Below are 21,068 nucleotides of genomic sequence, written 5' to 3'. Positions count from 1 at the left end.
CTCTGAATAGCTAAGTGACCATAATCAAATCAATGTAATGAGGGCCAGAGGCAGAATCTGAATTGTGTTACAGTCCAGTGACTAAAGGTCTGATTTTAGATCTTCCTGGCTTTTAGTCCAGTGTTCTATTTGCTATGTTATATGCTGCCTCTCCTTTCATAAGTATTTGTTGAATTTAAAATGGATTAATGGAAACAAAAGTAGTATAATTTAAATTAAGAAATTAATTTGGGGGCCTGAATGAAGAAGTTTTGGTTGTCCAGTTAAAAGGAAAATATCTAACTTGGTACTTAATTTTTTTTTTGTTAGGTAGACATGGTCTTACACATTTATTCCCTCAATTGTAGAAGTAGTACTGTTAGTTAGCTTTACAAACTAATCAAACTAAACAAATTCAGATATAATCTTCTGAAATATCATGCATTCTTTCTATCACAGAAAGAATTCTACTAAGAATAAATATCCATTCATTTTTATTTTAATAGTATAAAGGAAAGCAAAAACACAAAATAAAACAAAACTCAACAATCCGCCAAACACTACATTTCTCTAACTTTGAGAATGCAAACACTCTGAATTGCACAAGACAAGGTTCATCTATTTTCTTAAGGTAATGAGTCACTGATGCAGTTTCTACTCATTTGTGATAGTTCTAATTTCTCTAAAATAAAAATTTCAAATTAGCTTCATTTCTCCCAAAGAGTTAGTGACCTAATAGTAATTAGGGACAGAGAAATGATTATTTCTGAAAAGGCACATAACTATGGAGAACTTCCATTCTATTCCTTATTATAAAGGAAAGAGGAGGAACTTTTGAGTCAAGTTTTGATGAATGCTCCTCAAATGCTCAAGTCACTAAGTCACTAAGCTGATTCATTAATACATTTTTAGGGGTAGGAAATTAATTATACCAAAAACAGTTTAAAATATATTTATAGAATTTGAAAGTACCTTATAAGTTAAACAAGTAAACTTCCTTAAAGGAGTGATAGTCAAAAGTACATTTTTGTACTTGGCAGTTTTGTTGCCCCACACAGAAAGTAGATTATCTGGGTAGTATCAGAATAGCTAAAATATCTATCATGATAGAAAATTTAGAGAAACATTAGACATGCTTTGCATATGTAGCTAAGGCTGTTAGAGAAAGGAGTAAGTATTTAACAGGTTTATATTATTCTTTAATAAGTCCCCAAAGAATTCAAGTGGTTAGCCTCTGCTTTTACTTTTTTTAAAATTGCTTTAGGCTAAATTATACTCTGGTTATTTATACTTCATTATGTAAAATATGGATTTCTGTTCTGGAGAAGCATTTCTGGTTTTCAAAAATATTCTTTCTGTGATACCTACTCGCGGACCCAGCTCTCCAAAGGGTCCAACTGGTCCTTCTTCTCCCTAAAAAAATAATTAAAGCTTGTTACTTTAAAGAAAGTATTTACAAATCCACAAATTATTATTTTCCCTACTTCTGAAGAAATTTGAAGTCATTTTGAAACATTGATGTATAGTGATTTTCAACCTTTTTTGGAATTGTGACTCCCCCGTCAGGTATTTTTGAATATAATAATCCTTAAAAATGCTATAAGACACACACCTATTCCTTAAAATTTAAAGTAGATTAAAAAGACAATTAAAGGGATATTTTCTTAAATTTTAAAAGTTTTATAATATCATAGGATATTGAAAAACTAGAATTGGTAATCAATAGCATAATCAATTAATGAATTGATTTTAATCTCTAACTGAGAGAACTCAGCCAGTCTATTTACTGGGAACTCTCTATGATAACATTAGGGCACGTGATTTGTACATGAAGTCCTTTCCCTAACAGAATATTGACTCTAGCAAAGAGCCGATAAGTATATTTTCTCTTAGCAAATTTTCAAATATTGCTCAACCTCTTACACCTTAATAAGCCCCATATTTAGAAGACTAAATCATCTGTTAACAGTGCATTTCAAATCTGCTTCTAACTTCTTAGGTATAAACTTAAAAGGAAATGATTATCTATATGGAAAACTAAATTATTGGAAATAGTTTACTTCAAAACACCAAAAACATCAAATGTAATGCTGAATATTTTATGTGCTATCAAATGATTCATTCACAAAGAATAAAGTCTTTCTTTTTTGGATATTTTGTGTATATGACTTACTATGTTTGAACAACTTATAGAGAAATCTATATAGCCATATAATCTATTCTATTTGACTTGATCCATGGACATTTCTTCTACAACAGTTAAAAAGAAGACTCCTACACAATGATAAACATGACTTAAATTTTGGAACATTATGAAATGTTGAATCCATATTCTGTAAGCATGCCATGGACCACTGACATCAATCCCTTAGTGAATACAGAGCACTAAGAAATGACTGAGAACTCCATTTAATACCTGCCAAAATAGAATGGAAACTTGAAATCCTCCATGGCAAAAATGACACATCCCACAGTAACATTTCCTATAAGCTAGATTTTAAGGTCTACAGAAAAAAGGGAAAAATAAGCAAGAAAAGATGCTGAGTGGACACTAATTTTTCCTCATACCTCAGTTCCTTTGGGACCAGGAGGTCCTGGAAGACCTCGATTGCCCAGAAGTCCCTGAAAAGCAAAGCAAGAATCCATAATAAGTTTTTAAGCATTATGTATCAATCAACTAAACACTTTAAAGAACATTTTTAAGCATTTACTACATCTAAAAATGCTGGGGACCCATAGGCAAAAGTGAAATAGTCCTCAGAGATGGTGCCCTTTAGTAGAGAATTGAGCTTTGAATAGAGTAAAATTATAGAACTTAAGAAATGTAAAGAAATTCAGTTAATGTCAACCTTACTTCATTTTACAGATGAGGAGACTCTGATATAAACTGGCTAAATAATATGCCCAAGGTCACACAGGAATCAAAAAAGTAGAGCCTATGTTTGAACTCAGTTCTTCCCTCTCCAAATCTTGTGGTTTTTCACATCTACCATATTGTGTCAGTACTCTCAGATTTAAGTTATATATTTTTTCCCACTTAGAAAAAAGTATGATCTATTGTGCTCAGAAAAAAGTTATTGATGTAACAAAATAAAAACTTGAATTTTATTAGTTAATTAAAAAAAGAGGTTAACTATTCACTATTCACTAGCCAGAAGGTACAGAGTTAAATAAAGCTTGGTCTTTGAAAAAAAAAAAAGCTTTGTTCTACACTATGCATATCTATTCAACATGATGACTTTTCATTTTTTCAACTTGGTAGCATTCTTGATCTGTTAGCAGCTTTTGAAGTTACTAATCCAACTTCTTATAAGTTACTATTTTAAAATTTTCCTACACAGAAAACTAAAGTGCTTTAATTAAAACTAAAATTCTATGATTTTAAATGTATTCTTTGAAAATGACAGGGAGAATTACACCATTGAGTTTCATAAATGACCACTAGAGGGCACTAAACATCCTATGATTTTGTACATGGATATAAAAAACAAATCAAAACATTGTGCTAAAGAGAATTTTAGAGATGATTTACCCATATTTTAAAAATGAAAAATTAAGGTCCATAGAAGTTAGATGACTTACTCAAAGTGCGAGCTTTGTAAGAGTCAACAATTACTACTATTATAGCAGTTATGGTTCTTGTAGGGATTATTCCGTGGCACAAAGAACAAGGTTCCATGCGCTGATGTCTACCAGGGTCAGCCTACACTCACTGAAGGGAAAAGGATAACAGTCTCTTCCTTCTACTTTTTTTCCCATCAAGCTCTCTTATACCTTGCTTTCAAATTAATCTTTTTAAAACACCATTTTAAGTTATGTTATTCTCATTTATAAAGGTCTCTGGTGGTTCCCTATTATTTATATGATAAATGTCCTTAGCTCATTATTCAAAATCTTTCACAATCTCTTCCAGCCTCTCCTTTCTATTTACTTTCAGTACACATCAACATAAAGACTTTTACTTTGGATAAATTTTTCTATTTATTATTTTGCTGTTTCTCTAGATATGATTTGTATATCCTTGTATCTATATATTTATCTTGTGTGATAGTATGATTAAAATTTCATGTATTTATAGATAACTTTTAAAAGTATTATTTTTGTAAGCATATCAGAATCTTATGAACTATGACAATCTAAGTGCTTGTAAATTATTGTTTTAAAGTCTACTAACATAAACAAACCACTTTTGCGCTTTCAATGTTAATTCATCTAAATTCTCATGACTGAAAGGATATGAACAGACAATTTTTCAGATGATGAAATTAAAACTATTACTACTCATATGAAAGAGTGTTCTAAATCACTATTGATCAGAGAAATGCAAATTAAGACAACTCTGAGATAACACTACACACCTGTCAGATTGGCTAGAATGACAGGGAACGATAACACGGAATGTTGGAGGGAATGCGGGAAAACAGGGACACTGATACATTGTTGGTGGAATTGTGAATACATCCAGCCATTCTGGAGAGCAATTTGGAACTATGCCCAAAAATGTTATCAAACTGTGCATACCCTTTGATCCAGCAGTGTCTCTATTGGGCTTATACCCCAAAGAGATACTAAAAAAGGGAAAGGGACCTCTATGTGCCAAAATGTTTGTGGCAGCCCTGTTTGTAGTGGCCAGAAGCTGGAAAATGAATGGATGCCCATCAATTGGAGAATGGTTGAGTAAATTGTGGTATATGAATGTTATGGAATATTATTGTTCTGTAAGAAAAGACCAGCAGGACAAATACAGAGAGGATTGGCGAGACTTACATGAACTGATGCTGAGTGAAATGAGCAGAACCAGGAAATCATTATATACTTCAATAGCGATACTGTATGAGGATGTATTCTGAAGGAAGTGGATTTCTTCTTAGTTTCAATTGATCAAGGATGGACATAAGCAGCTACACCCAAAGAAAGAACACTAGGAAATGAATGTAAACTGCTTGCATTTTTGTTCCTCTTCCCAGGTTATTTATACCTTCTAAATCCAATTCTCCCCGAGCAACAAGAAAACTGTTCGGTTCTGCACACATATATTGTATCCAAGATCTACTGTAATCTATTTAACATGTATAGGACTGCTTGCCATCTTGGGGAGAGGGTGCAGGGAGGGAGGGGAAAAATCAGAACAGAAGTGAGTGCAAGGGGTAATATTGTAAAAAATTACCCTGGCATGGGTTCTGTCAATAAAAAGTTATTTAATAAAAATAAATAAATTAATAAATTAAAAAATAAATAAATAAATTCTCATGACTGATGAGTAAAATCAGATGAAATATCTGGTTTAAAAAATTATCCATTAGAAATGGGCATTCCTCACTAGTACTCATAAAAAATGTCTAGCAGACTTTTGCTTTTGCCACTAGGTGGTGGTGTGGGAATGTATAACTAGTTGCCTAGTACTTAGAAATTAATTAAATATAATTCACCAAGAATTTATTGTGTCTTATTTGAAAGGTGTTGAGGTTACACACATAAAACATTGAAAAAGAAGTTGTCCTTGTTCCTTAACAAAGAGATAAATAAATACAACATAATTTTTGATTGAGAGAGAAAAGAAAAACAAGAAAAACAAACTTAGAGAGAGAGAGAAGGAAACTTCTCTCACAGATCTAATGCTACAAATAAGGAATAAGGCAAAGACCTTTCATTTCCCTTTATCATGACTCAGTCTATTACTATTTCTCCAATTGTAGGACTGTATGAAGATTTTCTTTATAGAAGATTTAGCTCCTGCATTTCTAAGAACTTGACATTGTCCAGGAAATTCACTCTCTATCATGAAAGTTAGTGTCTGGGACACTTCTGGAATTCAACTTTATCCAAGAAATCTCCTCTTCTCTATCCAGGAGACTAGCTTTCAGGAATTTTTAACTCTTTTACAGAAGAAGAAGGCTTCCCACCATTCAGCCACATGGATCCCTTTTTCACAGCTGCCATTTCTCAGGTAAGAAAGTTAAGTTAATGCCTCTCTCGAGCTAGGGCCAAGAGCTCAAGGTTCAGAAACTCTTTGAAAGTGACACGGCCAAGAGATGAAAAGGGGAATATGGAAAAATTTTCCATTTTTGGAATAGAAATGGAAAAAGTTTAAGAAACCATAATTTAGAATAATGTTTTTAAAAGCATAAAATAAGATATATAGAATTATGAAGGAAATCAATTACATTGAAATACAGTTGTTAAGATACTAAAATAAAAGAAATTCATAATGGTCTAGAAGTATGTTTTTCAAATGCTTAGTTCCAGATGGTCACTCTTCCCTTCCCTTCCTAAAACACCATCCATCAAAAGCTTTTCATTGAGGAGCATTATCTTAGTGAAAATTTAATTGGACTAAATAGAAGAAAATAAAAGCAGAAAAAAACTTCTTATATGTAACACATAGATTGCACATCCCATCAAGCCTTTGGATGCAGATTCTTTCAAAAGCAGAAATCTCTTTTAACCTTTAGAGCCTAATCATTTGACTTGGTTGACCTGTCTGTCTTTCTTTCTCTTTCTCATTTACTTACTAATCACAGTATAGAATTGGAGATATCAATTAGGCATTCTATCTCCTTGTGAAAGGAAGTGGGATAAATGTAGTTAATTCATGACCAAGTGCCCACCCAGAGATTAAAGTAGGAATCAGAAGATGCAAGATGGCTCCTTAGAGTCTCAGATGTAGGAGTTTGAGTGTATTAGTTTGTTTCATGTGCATTCATCTAACCTTGTGACTTCCAGCATGGAAATAATATATTGATAACATGCTAACATAGCCAACCTCATTGCCACAGATCAAAAACTGAGAGGACAAAGGCAACTCAGTCATCGCTGTATCCCTCTCAGTTCTTGCCTGTATCATCCTCAAAAGACCTGATACTACTATGTCGATATTCTCCAGCTGCAGGCCAAGAGACCAAAAGATGGGTGAAGCTATGTCAGAATGCTGGAAGAATACTAGGGAAGTTGGGACACCTCAGTTACATCTTCTTTTAAAAAAAAAAATCCATATTTTTAACCAGAAAAAGGAGATCTCTTGGCTAATGTTATAATAACATTATAATTGTTATAATCTCTAAGTAGATTATAACAGTGTTGATAAATAGTGTGTTTTATGCTTTTTTGTGAGCCTAAATAAAATTTTGTATGTAAATAGGCATTCACTCAGAAAACATTGACTGACGGAATGCTGCCTGGGTAATGACAAATTATTGCTCTAATAAACTAAGCCCCTATATGTTTCTTATAGTTTGTAGCTCTCAATAAGACTTATTGAGTCAAGTATATAAAACTATTTGCATAAATACACAAATAGATCCCATAATTAATAAACTTATGCTCCACAAAAGTATCTAATCTTATTTTGAGTTTTGGGCAATTAATAGAATTTAAAGGACTATCTTTAGAGCAATGTCAGGATGTCTTGAAAACAATTCAACTTGACTGTAAAATGGAGTTACCTTAGATTGCAATGATTATTATACCCAGTTTTCAGATGAAGAAACAGAGCCTGAGAGAAGTTAAATGACATACTCAAGGCCATCCAGTTGGTAAATTTTCTACTCAAGATTTGAACCTAAATCTCTAAGACCAATATTCTACTAATTGTAACACTTAGTTGTTTGAATAAACCATGAAGCCAGTTTTTTTAAAAAAAAGGATCATCAGCATATGCCTTGAAAATCCTCCTCTAGTATATTATCATGGTGAGGTATATGGTGAGGCTTTCTGATGAGACTGAGGTATCAAGGATTACTCTGGTAGAAACACAAATCTTAAAGTATAAAATCATTTTTTTCATTTTTTTTTTTTTTGCAAAGCAACTGGGGTTAAGTGACTTGCTCAGGGTCACACAGCTAGCTAGTAAGTGTTAAGTGTCAGACTGGATTTGAACTCAGGTGCTCCTGACTTTAAAGCCATCTAGCTAGCTACTCATGAATACAAATTCTAGCAGGACCCACCAAGCTCCATTAGATTAGAAATTCATGGTATTAAACCCTAATTAAGTTTTTATCAAAGTAGTCCTTTTCTTCCCTAAATGATTCCCTATCACACTCTGCATGGGAGCTATTCCAAGCCTTCTCTTCTTACTGAAAATACTCATATCTTCCTTCCATCACTCTTCTCCACCAGTTTCAGTTGAGATGCTTGAGTCTTGCTTCACTGAAAAAAAATCAAATCCCTTTTGCCAAGAGTTGCGTTTCCCCCTTTTCCCTCCATCTTACAACCCAGTCCTTTTCTTAGCAAAGGCTAACTCCTTTACATACACCTTTGATCTGATCCCTTTTTGTCTTTTCCAGAAGATTGTACCCTCATTTTCTCCCTCTCTTGAATCTTCAACTTCTCTCTGCCAACTAGTGCTTTCCTTACTGCTTTTAAATTCACTCAAAGCACCTTAAAAATCTCTGAAAACTACCATCCCTTATCTTATATCTCATTCCCCCCGCTTTTAAGCCAAACAATTTGAAAATACTTGTCCATTTACAGCCCGTATTTACTAACTTCTCTCATTCACTTCTCACCAGTTTGCATTCCTCCAACCTGATCACTCAACTGAAACTGCTCTTCAAATTTACCAATGATCTTTTAATAAATGGTCTTTTCTCTGTACAAATCTTTCCTGTGTACTGCACTTGACACTGTTGACAACTTTTTACTCTAGGCACGCTCTCTTAGGGTTCCCACGATACTACTCTCTTTTGGTTCACTTATTAACTTCCTGATCTCAGTCTCTTTTGCTGGATCATTATTCACATCACATTCCCTAAATGCAAATATTCCCCAAGGTTCTATTCTGAGTTTTGTTCTCTTCTCCTTTTCTTTCAGTCACTTCATCAAATCCCATGGGTTTTGGGAAAACTTACATCTTTATGCTTATGACTCTCAGAATTAGGGACTGAGCTCCTCTCATGACCAAGTTTCAGCTCCATCACAAACTGCTTATTGGATATTTCAACCTGAATGTCCCAAAGATAGTTTTAATTCAACAACCCTAAAACTAAACTCATTATCCTTTCCCCAACTCTTATAATTCCCCAAATGTCCCTATTTCTCTAGAAGGTACCAGCATCCTTCCAGTAAATTAAGTTTTTAATTTTGGTGTCATCCTTCACTTCTCCCTGTCCCTCACCTTACCTATCAAGACATCTTTTGTGTTAGATCTCTTCTTTCCATTCTCTCCATTCACATAACTAAAAATTCATTTCAAATCTTCATTATATCTTGCCTAGATTATTGTAACAGCTTCCTAATTAGCATCTTTGCTTCAAGTTCCTTACCATTCAGTTCCATTCTACATTCTTCTCCATAGTAATTTTCCTTAAGCAGAGACTTGACCATTTAATTCAAGCCAATGGCTTTCTATTGTCCTTATAAGAAAAATAAATATCTCTGCTTAGCTTTTAAAATCCTATATAACCTGATCCCAACCTATTTTTCCAGACTCATTGGATATTATTCTCCATCTCATGCTTTGCAATTCAGCCAAATTGTTCTCTCTGTTCTTCACTCATAATATTCTATTTCTTAGGACTGGGAGTCAGGTCCTGCCTCTGACACATAATTGGGTTATATGTTCTTGGGAAAGTCACTCAAATCTTTTTGCCCCAAGAAATTGTCTTAGAACATAATGACTTGGTTGTTCTTAGGACAATATTGCTGTTTCTGCATGACACTGTATTCTTGGTTATTATTTCACTCCATTATTTCTTGCAAATTTTTCCATGTTTTTGCAAAATCAACTATCTCATTATTTCTTACAGCATAATAGTACATGATCTTGATCGTATGTTACAACTTGTTTTTCTATTCTCCAACTGATGAGCATTATTTCTTCAATGTCTAGCTCTTTTCTATCACAACTGAGAACTGCTATAAATATTTGAGAACATGTTCATTTTTCTTTTCCCCTGATTATTTTGAGGAATAGCTCTAATAGGGTGATTGTTGGGTCAAGGGATATGGTAGACTTTTGTAGGGTACAATGAGGGGGAAGAAGAAGAAAGTGCACAGAAGAGAACAAAAGAAAAGTTGGAAGCACAGAAAAGAAGAGTAGCTTTGAAAATGATAATAAAAAAAATAAACAGAGTGAAATGGAAGCTTGCGGTTTTATATTAAATCTTCTTTCTATGCTATGCTGTGTACATGGAAGTGTTGTGGAAATTTTTTTGCCTTTTTCTATTTAATTTCAAAGTAAATATATATGCATATATATTTAAGTAGCTATAGATCTGCAAATAGAGGGACCTTCCTAGCTTGGAGTTTTCTACCCAACAATAAAATCAGAATTCTAAACCAAAAAACTCCCAAAACAAAACCCAACACAAATCCTATAGAAACAGAAGTGCCATCTAAAAAATGAATAGCACATGTGACCTAATTATTGCAATCATACTTGCAATTGATGGCAATTGCCAACCTGTTAAAGTTGAATGCCATGTTTTAGCCCATTTTTAAATTACTTTTTTCTAATCACATATACAACTTTTCATACATAAGTAGATTAGGAAAAATAAATCTGGTTAACAAGTTAAACATCTAATACAAATGACTCAAACTTTTTTCATTGTTCCTTCTGTGAGGTCTCAAGCTTAAAGCTGGGAGGGGCAGTGAGATAGATGGAGCTAAACCATATTGAATTCCTTGTAAAAGCAATACTTATTTTAATTAAATACAGTGTGCCCCAAACCAATTTTTTTTTGAGTTTCCATCCATTTTTATCATTGCTTGCTCTTGTGTTGGATATCCTTTTTGAAAATTAATGGAAATTTCATTTCTGAAAAAAGAGTAGTCAGGCAGAGAGAGGCAGTAGAGAAATATAGGAATGGATAAATAGTTAAAAATCAGAAGCCATAGAGAGAGAATTCTTCAAATTTCTAGGCAGTTGTAGACTAAGTTCTAATGCTGAACATTTCTAGACTCCAGCAGTCATGCCCTGTTTAGCATAAATAAGCTGCATAAAGAAACTTCTGGGATTTGGTGACTTTCCATCTCAAATGTAAGCTACCAATTCTTGTTTAGACCAGATTGTCTAATGCAGTATTTCATGAGGCTAAAGTTCCAAAGAAAGAATGCACAGTTTTGGAAAACTACACAACCATTTGTCAAATGAATCTTGGAATCTTAGACTCTTACTACAGGATCCTTTAAATATTGGTTTATTTCAATGGAATTAAAACACTTATTACCAACATATAAGAGACTGCTCTAAGGTTACAAAGATGAACAAAAGTACACAATCCCTGCCCTCAAGGGGATGACAGTCTCATTAAGAATTTCATAGTTACTTTTCTTTTTAATCTCAGGAACCTCTATACAGGGAAGCTGCATGTTGTAATGGAAATATGGGAATCAGAAGATCTGTATGGAATTTCTACTTCTTATTCTTACTAGCTATGTAACATGAGGCAAGTCAGTAAACCTCTGTTAGCTTAAATTTTAAGATGGAGATGGTAATAACCCATCCTACTTAGATCTTAAGGTGTAAATATCAAATAGGATCAGGCACATGAATATACTTTGCAAATGACACAAATTTAAGGTATTATGACATTATGTGAAGTAATGGGAACTAAAGTCAAAAGATGTGTGGTGTCAGGAAAAATACACCGGACTGGAAGAGTCAGCATACCTGGGTTCTAGTCCTGGCTCTGTCATTTACTAGCCATGTGACTTTGGAAAAGTCCCTTCATCTCTCTGGCCTCAGTTTCCTTATCTGTAAAATGAGGGTGGTGGGGTCAGATACAGTGACATCTAAGGTCTCTGAAAGCTCCAAGATTCTAAGATTCTAAATGTTTGAGGATTAGGCTAAAATTTTTAAAATGTCTACTTTGACCATTTTAAGATAATCTTTCATATGATCAGGAAAAAAGCATCATAAATGAAATCATATAGGTAGACAATAACTTCATAGTACAATTAAGTAACAAGTTGATTTAATTTAGGTAATGATAGTAAAGCACTTAGCACAATGCCTGGCATTTAGTAAGTACTCTATCAATGTTGGTTATTATTATGATTATCTTCATTGATGGTGGGAGAATAGTGAGTTCATATTTCACAAACTAATTTTTCAGATTTTGATAAGCCTTCAATGAGAATGTGATGGAACTTTTTAAAAGGAAATGTTGATGACTCTTTTCTAATTGTCTTCCATTTTTTAGTAATTATTAAACTTTGGTTATTCTTTGAATACACACTTAGTAGCCTACACAGAAGTAAATGAGATAGGGGATACAATTGCATTCCTATTTGTCAGTTTCTCTTAGATCATTAACAATATAGGTAAGGAAGAATGCTTAGAGTTGATTTTTTCATTAAAATAACTAAAAATATGGGGAAAGAAGAACGGTTAGATTGAATTATTTTAGTTAGCTACCAGTGCTCATTTCTTTGCCATGGAACAAGTCCAGTTTACTGAGATGATGGCTTCACTTTCCATTGTTTCAGGGCTTCAGTAACTAAAACAGTTATTGTTGATTGGATTATCTTCATATTTTATTTCTCCTTCCTGCTCCAAGAGATTCCATCAGAATAGCTTAACTACTTTGCAAATTTGGAAACACTAAAGATCAAGCTGAGAACAATCATGTTCACTTACCTGGACTCTACTGATTTACAACATGTTTTGGATAAAATGTAGTCATGAGATAAATGGACTTTGAAATTGCTTCTTACACATCTTGAAGCAAGCTGTATAATGTAAAATGGTTCACAGACACTATTTATTTTATGGTTGTAAAAGAATATTCTCCCATCTCTATCATGTTCTCTCCATTCCTGGAGTGCAGAAGGCTCTGAATATCAAATTTTAACAGTTCCAAGTTACAACATAATAAAAATTTACCTTTGGTCCTTCGGGGCCATTTTGCCCAGGAATGCCAATGTCTCCAGGAAAACCCTAAGAAAAGATATAAAAAAGTAAAATTTGACATACAGAGTTATCTTTTTTCTGAAAAAGCACAAATCTGATAGGCATCTTAAAATTCCCTTTAGAGTTTTCAAAGGCCATGACCATTAGAATAAAGTGTACTTCTTGAACTCATGCTATCTGGGGCCTTCATTTCTTTGGATTTGCAATTTACATTAATGGAAAAAATAATAACAGATGAGACCACAGAGACACTGCAGTAATTATTCTGTTGAAGAAACCATTGAGCTGTGGAATTATGTTCAAGTTTAATCAACGACATGAAGGGTTTTTTCTCCCTTTTCAATATCACATTCTATTTCACCCCCATAAAGTTTTGTTCCAATGTTTTATAGGTAACTCTGGATTCTCAAAGTGATACCAAGTATACCACAAGTTCTGACAGGTCCTTTCAAGTCAAGATTTCAAACATGGATCCAGGGATAAGCTGTTTCTATGGTTTCAGAACCAGCCTAGCTAAGTTAGCAACAAAAGTACCAATCTAACCACTGAATGAAGCCACAGTCCTTCTTGAAAATCTCCATAGACATAACAAGGTTGTGAATTTCAAGAAATCAAATTTGCAGACTATTCTTGAATGACTGGAAGGACATAATTGTGTTTGTTTATGTGTGATGGGAGATATATTATTTTTGGTTGTGCTATGAATGGTGAAATGGGGTGTGATATTGGGTGATCCTGGACAAGTCACTGAATCCAGTTTGCCTCAATTTACTCATTCACAAAACAAACTGGAAAAGGAAATGGCAAACCACTCCATTGTCTTTGCCAAGAAAATCCTAAATGGGATCATGAAGAGTTGGATATGATTGAAGCTATTGAACAATAAGAAATAAATTGTGGTACACCCTGTGTTATTTACCAGCAGTATGGAATATTCCACAGTGATAAAACTATAAAAGTGAACCAATCAGTCAAGTCATATCAGCTAGCACTAATTAAATACCTACTATATACCAAGCAAATGCAGCTAGGTAATTTAATGAATAGAGTGACAGCCCGGGAGTCAGGAGGAGCTGAATTCAAATTTGATCTCAGATACTTACTAGCTATTTGACCCTGGGCAATTCACTTAACATGTTTGCCTCACTTTCCTCATCTGTAAAATGAGCTAGAAAAGCAATTGGCAAACTACTGCATTATGGGGGTAGAAGATGGCTATTACATATTTAGAAATGAAAGACATATAAAATCAAACATTGGTAGTATGTTTATCACTGAAAGTCTTCTAGAAAATGTTGGATAATTTATAATCATATGAAATATTCACTAAATATGGAGGGAGAATGTATAAGATGGTGAATGATAGCCTTCAAAGAAGAACTTAAGAGTTATTAACAAAGACTTTGTGGACAACAGGGAAGTTCTGTCTGTTTTGGGGCTATGGTTAGAGTCATCCTGAAGTCTTTTTTGAATGTCAGAACAGAGGTGGGGAAAATAGCACAAATGGGTTGAAAACTGAAGAGCCCTTATCATTAATTAGTCATTTGTCTGGGATATTGTAGAAAAAGTTTCTATTGACTCATGAGTTGTACTAGATGATCTCCAATCTAATTCCAATGTTCTTTACAATTCTGACATTTTATGATTCCATGAGTTTTAAAACATATAACGTTAGAATTTTCTCTGGATGAATTATAGTAATGGAAAAAATCCTCTTATTTTAAGAGCAAAATAATGTCAGTCTCTTTCCTGGAAACTAAAAGTTAAATTAAATGTCTCTTATTATTCCCTTTCCAAGGGTGGTCAGCCTAGACCAAAATAACATTTTATTGAAGTACTAAAGTGGAATGATTACCAATTAGGTGTGCAGCCTTACTATTCTTCCTTCATATGAAAATCAGAGAAAAAAGTTTGTTTAGATGATTTGTAGAGAAAGACAGACAGAAACAGAAAGAGAGATACACACAGAGAAAGAGGGAGAGACACGCACACAGAAAAAGAGAGAGAAAGAGAAAAAGAGAGAGAGAGAGCTCCAGAAAGACACAGAAAAAGAGACAGAGAAAGACAGAGATAGAGAGGGAGAAAGACAGAGACAGAGACAAAGAGAGTGATAAAGACAGGGACAGACAGAGAAAGAGACAGAGATATAGAGACAGAGACACAGAGACAGAAAAATGTGTTGAAGCAGGGGAATGCATAACTTAATCATGCCTACTTCCCACACTGTTCAAATGATGGTTTGGGAGATGAGCTGAAGAAACTTTTCTGCCTTAAGAGTGAGCAGGAGTCAAGAGCTTTTGAAAGAATTAGTTAATCCAGACCATAAGAAACATTTCAAAAACTGCTCCTTAAGGAGATGCACTGCTGAGGGTAGCAGACCTAAAATAATGCCAGATGAAGCCTTTGAAACTTTAAAAGAAGAAAACTCTGGCTGTCTGGTTTGTATTCTCTTTTAAAAGGACTCGAACTAAAATTTTATAAATGTCGTTTAGAAACAAAAAAAAAGGAAAATGAGAATTATTTCCAGTTGGAATTTTTGAATGCCAAGTGTTCAGCCCAATTAGGTATTTTACAGATGACTTTCAAAATTTTGTAATGAAAATGTGAATCTGGCATCATTTTAAAAAAAGAATTTTGAGTCGTAGTAGGCTAAGTTATATGAATATCTAAACTAAAGTTTGATACCAATATTGGCGATGAGAAAAACCAAGGAGATAGAAAGCAAATTCTGGGAGTTGAGATTTGATGGATGGATACAGAATTTTGCTTCCAAATTCAGGAACTACAATCAGTAGTCAATGAAAATTCTTCTCTTCCTTTTGAGAAAGATGCTACTGAAATGTAATAATATCACCAAAATGCAGATAGCTGTTAATTTTCAACAAATAATTGAAATAAAGATTTAAAAATTCAAAAAGTTGAGAAACTTTCTCCTGGATACAAATCTTCCAGGTAAAAGTAAAAGTACAATACTACTGCCAAGGTTCTTCCCATCCCTATTTCCTTACTTCTGACTTCTAAAAGAGAAGGTCAAGTTGAAGAATAAACTAGAAAAGAAGGTAGATTTGGGATAAATTTAAATGGTGAAAAAATTGGAGAAATAATTTTTGGGTTTGCACAGATCAAAGATTAAATGAGGAAGAAAGAAACTGGAGAGAAATTGAAACAGATGGAGGAAAATTGCTTGAACTATGGAGGAGAAAGGCTCAATATAATAGAGAAAAGGGATTGAGAAGAAAAGAAGAGAGAGGTGCTGTTGAAGTTAGATAAGTTTTAACAAAGAAGGAAAATAAATTGGTAAGTGCAAAGTAAGACATTAGTGAAATAAAATAACATTTGACCCTCAAGTTAAGAGATAATACAAAGGAGATAAATGTCAATGAAGTGCTGAGAAGTGACATAATTACTGAAGGACAATTTGAAAGACAAGGACTGAGGAATTTTGCAATCAATTGCATTGAGTATCAAAATTTGTACACAGTATAGTCATGGTGATCTGTTTAAAATTTCATCCTGCTACTTGGGGAGGCCGAGTCTGGTGGGTCATTTTAAAACAAGAATTTTGAGTTGTAGTAGGCTAAGCCATATGGGTGTCTAAACTAAAGTTTGATACCAATATTGTGAATCCTTCTGGGAACCCCTGGCTGTCTAAGGAAGGCAAAACCAGCCCAAGTTGGAAGTTAGTCAAAGTTCCCATGCTAATAAATAGTGAGAATTGACCTTTGAATAGATATATTTCCAGTCTGGATGAGATAAAGAAACCTAGTCACTACAGTAAATATTCTATTTTTTATTCCTCCTCAAGACTCCCATACTACCTACCCCCTTCCCAATCCTCCCAGGCTCATTCCCCAAATTTAGGTTATTCATGGGGAGCACTTTTCCTTTTCTCTTCTCATATCACTCAAACCTCTTCCTTCACTATCTTCTTCCTCCTTCCTACTTCAGATGAAGAGGTGGCCCTTTTCCTTTAGAAGGATCAATTACAATTACCTGATGAAGTCAAAAGTCAAATTGCAAAGGATTAAGATAAGACTGAGAGACAAAGTGAGGGCACTGAGTACAGGGGCTTTTAAAATCTTTTTTCTGAAAAAGAGAAAAGAGATATAGGAAAACAGTTGGCAGGAATAGTAGTACCTTGAAAAAGAGTAATACTTCCATTCCCACTTCAATCAATCAACAGACTATGTTAAGTATTTATAAATTTGCCAACAAAATTATCTGTACTTGTTATTCCTTTACCAAATGGAGATTCTTCAGTAATTAGGTCAAGAAAGGAATGGTATGCTCACTTGTCTAGCTAAATAAATTAACTGTAATTCTTGGGAGCTTTAAACAGGTGAGAAATTTTAAGTTGATCAATCAAAAAATAAAATGCCCCAAAGTGAAGAACTTTTGTGTTGAGAAAGTATTGTTCTTGTGGGCAGAGAAGAGGACAGTTAGTCATGTGTTCTACCCATGTGGGACTCATTGTCTTTTTCACTTTTCAGTCATATTAAGAAATGGGGGCAGGGACAATCTCCATCCCCATACTTTTATAGGACAGTTCAGAAACTTGGCCAAAGAATAAAGTTTCGTATTTTTGAAAATGTGGACATGGACTATCTCAAGCAGAGTTATGTGCTTTGATAGAAAATTCAAAACTCCAAGAATCTGTGACTTGTTCAGTGTGGCTATTTCGCCTCACTAAAAGATTATAACACTTTGATCTCTGGAGTAAGGTTGAATAAAACCCTCACGTGGCTACTAGAATTCTCATGTTGTGCATCATCAAATTCAAATAGGCTGGTTCACAAAATACGCAACTGCTGATTTCTAGGCCCATATTCAAAGTCTTCCCAACTTGGCATGACCTGCTATCAATTATATTTCACTGACATAAAGAACCCAGTGTCACCTGATTGACCTGGTGATGACATGTTGGAATTGGATTTTAATGGCCTTTGGAGGGAGTAAATCTTGATACATCAGAATCAACAATTAGGATGGATGGATTGATTTTAATGGATAATTTGAAAATCTTTGCCAGTGATGAAATGTCATGTAACTTAATGAAAAGAAAGAGAATGTAATTCAAACTTGTAATCTTAAAAAAGTGCTTGGCATAAAATAAATTATAAAAATGTTTAAGACTTTTTAAAAATAGCTGATTTATTTCGAAGTCAAATTCTAAATGTTAGGCAATCAAGACATTTTCTGCCCCTAAATCAAACCATCGAATCATTACCTGCCAATTTAAAATAACAATTAACAATTAATTATGCTATACTTTAGAGTCTACAAAATGTTTTCCTATATATGAGTTCCTGAGATTAATAATATGACTGTGAGATAAGCAGGATAGAAGTTATTCTTTCCATTTTATAGATAAGGAAACTGAAGCTCACAGAATGGCTTGTGCAGGGACACAATATGACCGAGTAAAAAAAGTAGGACTATTTCTCAGACTAATACCAAACAACAGAATGATTTATAAAGAAAAGCAATGTGAAATCCTTGACTTAGGTACAAAAAATCAATTTTACAATTACATAGAAAGGAGGATTGGTTAAACAAAAGGTCCAAAATAGGGATTTTAATGGTTGGTCAGTTCAATTTGAGTCAATAGTGTGTCAGTCAAAAAAACCCTAATAGACCTGGCCTTCACTGACAGACTTAGTTTCTAGGAATAGTCCAATGGCAATTCCACTGTAGTCTTATTTCATGAAACATCATCTAGAGTTGTGTTCAGTTGATACAGTCAATCTAAAGAGCTTCCAGAGTAGGCCAAGAATGAAAAAGTCAAATCTGTTTCTTATGAAAACTGGTAGAAGAAACTGGGTATATTTAGACTGGAAAATAAGAAACTTAAGGGAATTGTCATGAAAGTATGGTCACATTAGTAGGATTAAACTTGTTCCATTTGTTACCAGAGAACAAACCTACAAATAATGGAAGTAAGTTGTAATGTGGCAAATTTAGACTGAGGTCAAGGAAAACTTCCTAATGTTACAACTCCCCCAAATTAGAATGGGGGGAGAGAGAGGGGAGAGGAAGGAGGGAGGGAGGGAGGGAGGGAGGGAGAGAGAGAGAGAGAAAGAGTGTGTGTGTGTGTGTGTGTGTGTGTGTGTGTGTGATGTTACCTAAGATCCTGGGATAAAACCATATCATTTTCTTCTGCATTTAAATCAGAAGAAAAATATAATATCTAACAAGTAGCAGAAGCCCAGAATGACAATAAATTTTCTCCAATTTCAGAGGAATAAGGAAAAAATATTTCCTATTACAACATATTTCATTTTAAGCAAAATAGGAATTATAATACCACACTCATCTACATTACTAGGAGGCTTAAGAAACTGAATCACACAATACAGTATCTTCCAAGAGTCTTAGGGCAGTCATAGCTTAAAACTATCCTAATGCTTTTGGGAAACTATTTTTATGAACTAGGTTGAACTACTCTTAAGACATACTTATTACAAGCTCTTGTTATTATGACTAGAGAAGTGATCCAAAAACTGAATTTCATTGTTTTTTAGGTGTGCATTCACTTAGAGAGTAAATGAAAACATCTCTCTGCAGTTCTTGAAATTGTTTCTCAGAGCTAAAAGAATAAATAGCTACTATCCAAATGCAAATTAAGCCATTTCCATTCATTATTTTTATGTGGGATGACTAGAACTTCACTAGAAGGCTGAACTAAGGCCATACTTACTGGAAAAAATATTACAAGAAAACTAAAGTGGTCCTCTGGTCAATTGCCACGTCTATTAGGATTTGATGCTACTGATTCACTTTACAGCATTTCAACTGTCACACTTCTGATTACTGAGAAAATGAAAAGTGGTTAACTTTGTTTTTTTTTTTTAAATCTACTAAAACTGATTCCCAAGTCTGGCATTGAAAATTTGACTACACATTAAGTTTTCAAAATGTACAACTTTAAAAAAATTGCTATTAATGGAGTTGGGGCTGAGTCACCCAAAGCAATGGTAGCAAACAGATGTGAAGGTCACAAAGAAGAAAACAAATTTACCCACAGTGTTTTTTTCTAAAGAAACTAAATCATAATTTCAATGATCAGGTCGTCTACTTCAGGGCTCTGCTCTATGGAGAAATTTATAGTAGTCCTGACCATAGAAGAAGGCAAAGAATTAATTTATTCTCTTCTTTCTCCTCCTGTGTTTTAAAATATTGTAGCATTGAAAATCTAGAAAGAACACTGGACTAGGAGTGAGAAAGCTAGAGGTAATTCATATTTGAAGTTAACTTATAATTGGCTCAAATAAAGAATCTCTAGAAATATTTGCGTTCAAGTTTGCACTGGTTGAAGTTATGGTTATGTGAAACATGGCAATTTGTTTCAGCCCCATGGAAATATGCATTGAATAATTTTGCATTAATAATGAATTTAATAAATATAATAAATTTGCCCTTAGGAGGAGCAGTAAATAGAATGATGGTCAGCTTGAGTTGAAATCTAGCCTTAGACACTTACTGGCTGTGGTAACCCTATTTGCCTCAGTTTCCTTATCATAATTATGAGCTGGAAAAGGAATGGCAAACCAATCCAGTGTCCTTGCCAAGGAAAACCCAAATGAGACCATGAAAAGTCAGACATGACTGAAAAATGACTAACAGCATAGACAGGTACACTAATCAGGACCTAGAACTTTGAGATTGCAAAACACTTTACAAACTCTGATTTATAGTTGCTGTTAACATTCTCATATGGCATATAATGACATCTAATGAAAATAAGTATCAGCAGAATATTATCTGGGATCAACAGTTTTGGGTCTGATGTATGATTCCAATCCAAGTCTTTCTCACTCCCATCCTGAGCTCTCTTCACTATGTAGTGCTACCTCTATATAGATCTATCTTTCCCATTTGCTGATTGTCTGTGCCTGGTCAGTCATTTTGTGAGCCTCAGTTCCCTCATCTGTAATCCCTATCCTGACTACCTTCCACATCCCTGTTGTGAGTTTCATGAAATATAGGAAAACATTTTGTAAACACCAAAGCATAGCATAATTAATTGTTGTTTCAGAATGGCAGGTAATGATTCGGTTGTGAGACTGAAAGAGGAAAATGCTTTCATTGCATAATATTTCCATTTAGAATTTGGATTCAAAATGAAGGTAATTTATATTAAAATCTTCTTTTAAATCTTATGACATAATTTTAGTCAAAGCAATATTTTTAAAGGATTCATTTCAGTTGTGCCTGACTCTTTTTGACCTTATTTCAA

At 33.9% G+C, this 21,068-nt stretch overlaps 1 protein-coding gene across 2 annotated transcripts in view; it reads right to left on the bottom strand.

Moving 5' to 3' along the window:
* COL24A1 (collagen type XXIV alpha 1 chain) overlaps positions 1–21,068 on the bottom strand; it is a 357,598-nt gene that overhangs the window by 175,088 nt on the left and 161,442 nt on the right. For both annotated transcript variants that reach the window (XM_031969393.1, XM_031969394.1), the window contains 3 exons: positions 12,806–12,859; positions 2,548–2,601; positions 1,348–1,392 (listed from right to left, as the gene is read on the bottom strand). In XM_031969393.1, the coding sequence (XP_031825253.1) occupies positions 1,348–1,392; positions 2,548–2,601; positions 12,806–12,859 (153 nt within the window). The remainder of the gene's footprint in view (positions 1–1,347; positions 1,393–2,547; positions 2,602–12,805; positions 12,860–21,068) is intronic.

This window comes from Sarcophilus harrisii, chromosome 4 (assembly GCF_902635505.1).
Source record: "Sarcophilus harrisii chromosome 4, mSarHar1.11, whole genome shotgun sequence".
Taxonomy (NCBI): domain Eukaryota; kingdom Metazoa; phylum Chordata; class Mammalia; order Dasyuromorphia; family Dasyuridae; genus Sarcophilus; species Sarcophilus harrisii.
Note: the sequence above shows the minus strand (reverse complement) of the source record. Positions and strands in the feature narration are given on the sequence as shown.